Source organism: Limulus polyphemus, unplaced genomic scaffold (assembly GCF_000517525.1).
Source record: "Limulus polyphemus unplaced genomic scaffold, Limulus_polyphemus-2.1.2 Scaffold1738, whole genome shotgun sequence".
Taxonomy (NCBI): domain Eukaryota; kingdom Metazoa; phylum Arthropoda; class Merostomata; order Xiphosura; family Limulidae; genus Limulus; species Limulus polyphemus.
Window position 1 is genome coordinate 183,220 of NW_013667348.1, and position 3,241 is coordinate 186,460.

The window sequence follows — 3,241 nt, forward strand, 5'->3', positions numbered from 1 at the left end:
CTGGATGCCGGTGGTGCTACCCACAGTCGTTCTCCTCATGATCCAGTCCATGACGATGAGGAAGATTGTCGGAGACAGCATACAACCTTGCCTCACTCTGGTTTTCACTGGGAAGAGGCTTGTCAGCTTTCCATTATGGATGATCTGGCAGGACGAGTCCTCATAGAGCTGCTGGATGATGCTGATGAGCTTCGGAGTAATTCTGTAGTGCTGCATCTGCTTCCAGATGATTTCCCTGTCGACGCTGTCGAAGGCTTTTTCAAAGTCAACAAAGGTCGTATATAGAGGAGACTGCCATTCGATGGACTGCTCGATGATGATGCGCAGAGTGGCGATGTGGTCTGTACACGATCTATCTTGTCTAAATCCTACCTGCTCTGATCTCAGTCTTTTGTCTAGCGCCTCTTTCAGTCTCTCCAAGATGATTCCAGTCAGCACCTTGCTGAGGATGGACAGCAGCATGATTCCTCGCCAGTTGCCACACTGGGAAGGTCTCCTTTTTTGGGCAGCTTCACTAGGTTCCAAGCTTCCAGTCGGCGGGCACTTGCTCCTGCTCCCAAATCTTCTGCAGGAGAGGATGTAGTGTCTCTGCTGCTGCTGCTGTGTCTGTCTTTAGAACTTCCGGCGGGATGCCGTCAGGACCTGCTGCCTTGCCGTTCTTCAAGGACTTGATGGCTTTGATGATCTCTGCCTTGGTTGGTGGGTTGGTGTTGACTCGTAGGGGCTCCTCTGCTGGTGGTATATCAGGAGGAGCTGGTGGTAGTGGTCGGTTCAGAATCTCCTCAAAATGCTCTACCCACTGTGTTCTCTGTTCTACATCGCTTGTGGTGGTTCTTCCCTGTTTGTCCTTGACTGGCTTACTTAGGTTGAAGCTCTTCCCTGACAAGGCATGCGTGATTTCATAGAGTCTCTTCATGTTATTCTGACTAGCTGCAGCTTCTGCCTCCTGTGTCAAACCTTGTATGTATTGCCTCTTGTTGTGTCTTGCACTTCTTTTCACTTCTCGGTTTGTTTCCCAGTACTCTGCTCTTAAGTCTCCCTTCACTTGTTGGTCTTGACATCTATTAATCTTCTGCTTCAGTTTTCTTCTCCTCTCTATCTTCTCCCATGTTTCTTTCGACATCCACTTCTTCTGCTCCCTCTGCCTCTTCCCCAGTACTTTGGTACAAGCGGTCTTCCAGGTCTTCTGTAATTCAGCCCAGTGGTTCTCTATTGTCTCTTCTACCAGATCTGTCAGCGCCTCAAAACTGTTTCTGACTTCACAGTTGAACTCTTCTTTTTTCTTGCCATCTTTCAAAAACTGAATGTTAAATTTATGGTGTGGTCTGCCTGAAGAGTCACAGGAGGATCTCAGCTTGGTCTTCAGTGTTGCCACAAGCAACTGATGGTCTGAGGCTGCGTCGGCGCCGCGCCTTGCTCTGACATCCAGCATACTTCGTCTCCACTTGCGGTCAATGGTGAAGTGGTCGATCTGGTTGTCCATCTTCCAATTTGGTGATGTCCAAGTGGTCTAGTGGATCTTCCTGTGAGGATAGATGGTGCCACCTATGACTAGGTCGTTGAAAGAACAGCAGTCTATAAACAGCTCTCTGTTCTCGTTGCAGGTGCTTAAGCCATGTCTGCCCATGATGAGTTCTCTGTCTGTGTTGTCGTCTCCCACCTTAGCATTCAAGTCGCCCATCACGATCTTCATGTCTCTTCTTGGAGTCCGGTCGAAAAGGGACTGCAAGGAACTGTAAAAGTCTTCTTTTTCTTCTTCATCTGCCGCGTTGGTTGGTGCATAGCATTGGATGATGGTTATCTTCCTGCCCTTGGAGTTAAATCTTGCTGACATAAGTCTTGCTGAGACGGGTTCCCATGCCATCAATGCCCTTGTAGCCTCTGACGCCAGTAGTAGAGTGACTCCTTGGGTGTGGTCGTGGTCCGCGTCTTCATGTCCAGAGTAAATGATGGTTTCACCTGAAGACAGTCTGGTCTGGCCGCTTCCATTCCATCGGGTCTCACATAGTCCGAGAACCTTGATGTTGTATCTTCTCATCTCGCTGGCCACTTGTGCTGACTTGCCACTCTCATACAGGGTTCTGGTGTTCCAGGTCCCTATCCTGGCTTTGGTCGTAAGAAGACTTGTCGGCGAGCTGGCTTCCCAAAGGCTTTCACCAGTCCACGTCATGGGCCCCGCCGAAGAGGAGTCTTCCCATCCAGGCAGCTGCTGGGATGTTGTTGTTGCAGTTTCTGTAGCAGGTTATTTTTACGTGGTGGAGTTGCTAGCCCCGCGCCCAACCCTCCTCCTTTCTCATCCTGGACTTGGGACCAGGCAATGGCGGAGTTCAAAAGTCCACTTAGGCCTGTTCAATTACTTTAGAATCTAAATTGACAAGCCGAACTATTTTCTGTAATACTATCGCAATATTAGTCTGGTGTGATTTACTTACGATTCTGGTCTTCTTTCTTCTGAAGATCTTATGTTCCTTTTATCAAAGTGCACTCAGGCTGATTCAATTACTTTAGAATTTTGCTTTCACGGAATAAACATATTTTTCTTATTTCAATTTCCACTGTTAGTTTCACTCCAATATATATATATATATATTAAACGTTAGGCCTATCACTTTTATGTTACTCAACTTCACACCAACTTTGCTTTTATCTGTCTAATACTGTGTGTCTGCTGCTTCCCCAAATATAAATTAATCACTAATATTTAAACCAAACAGTATTTTATATTGTTACCGTTTGTTAATTAACTTTCCGTAACTTCGTTCCGACGAAACTTTAGCGACACAAGTCCTTACTTAATAAAACTGGTTTATTCTTTCTAAATATAACTTTACCGATACACTTATTTTCAAAAGTCGCTCTCTAACAAACGCTATATCAACGAACGTTAACTTCAACAACACTTTCTTACTGTAGTTCAATTACTCACTACCTATACACACATTGTCCCGTCACGCTGTGAGCGTCTTATATATATACCAGACTAACATATATCTAGTAAATGCTAGGGCATTCACGAAGGAACAAGATAATTCTAGAAACGTGGCGTGACACTATTCACGTGACCTTGCTGACGCAACACTGCCCCTCCTTAGTATTGTTTGTCCCGAACAATAGCCACATACAATAAACCAATAACAATTAACAATAACTTAATTAAATGTACAGAATTACAATCACAAAATTACAATTCAACAAAGTCTTAATTTTACGGGACGTATCTTCTTCCGTACTGGTCTCCGTC

General features: G+C 45.4%; 1 protein-coding gene across 1 annotated transcript; it reads right to left on the bottom strand.

The window, feature by feature from the left end:
* Nucleotides 1-1,510: 1,510 nt before the first annotated feature.
* On the bottom strand, nt 1,511-2,170 carry LOC106464770 (craniofacial development protein 2-like). The gene has a single exon (XM_013924927.1). The coding sequence runs from the start codon at nt 2,168-2,170 to the stop codon at nt 1,511-1,513; it is 660 nt and encodes a 219-aa protein (XP_013780381.1).
* Between the last annotated feature and the right edge of the window lie 1,071 nt (nt 2,171-3,241).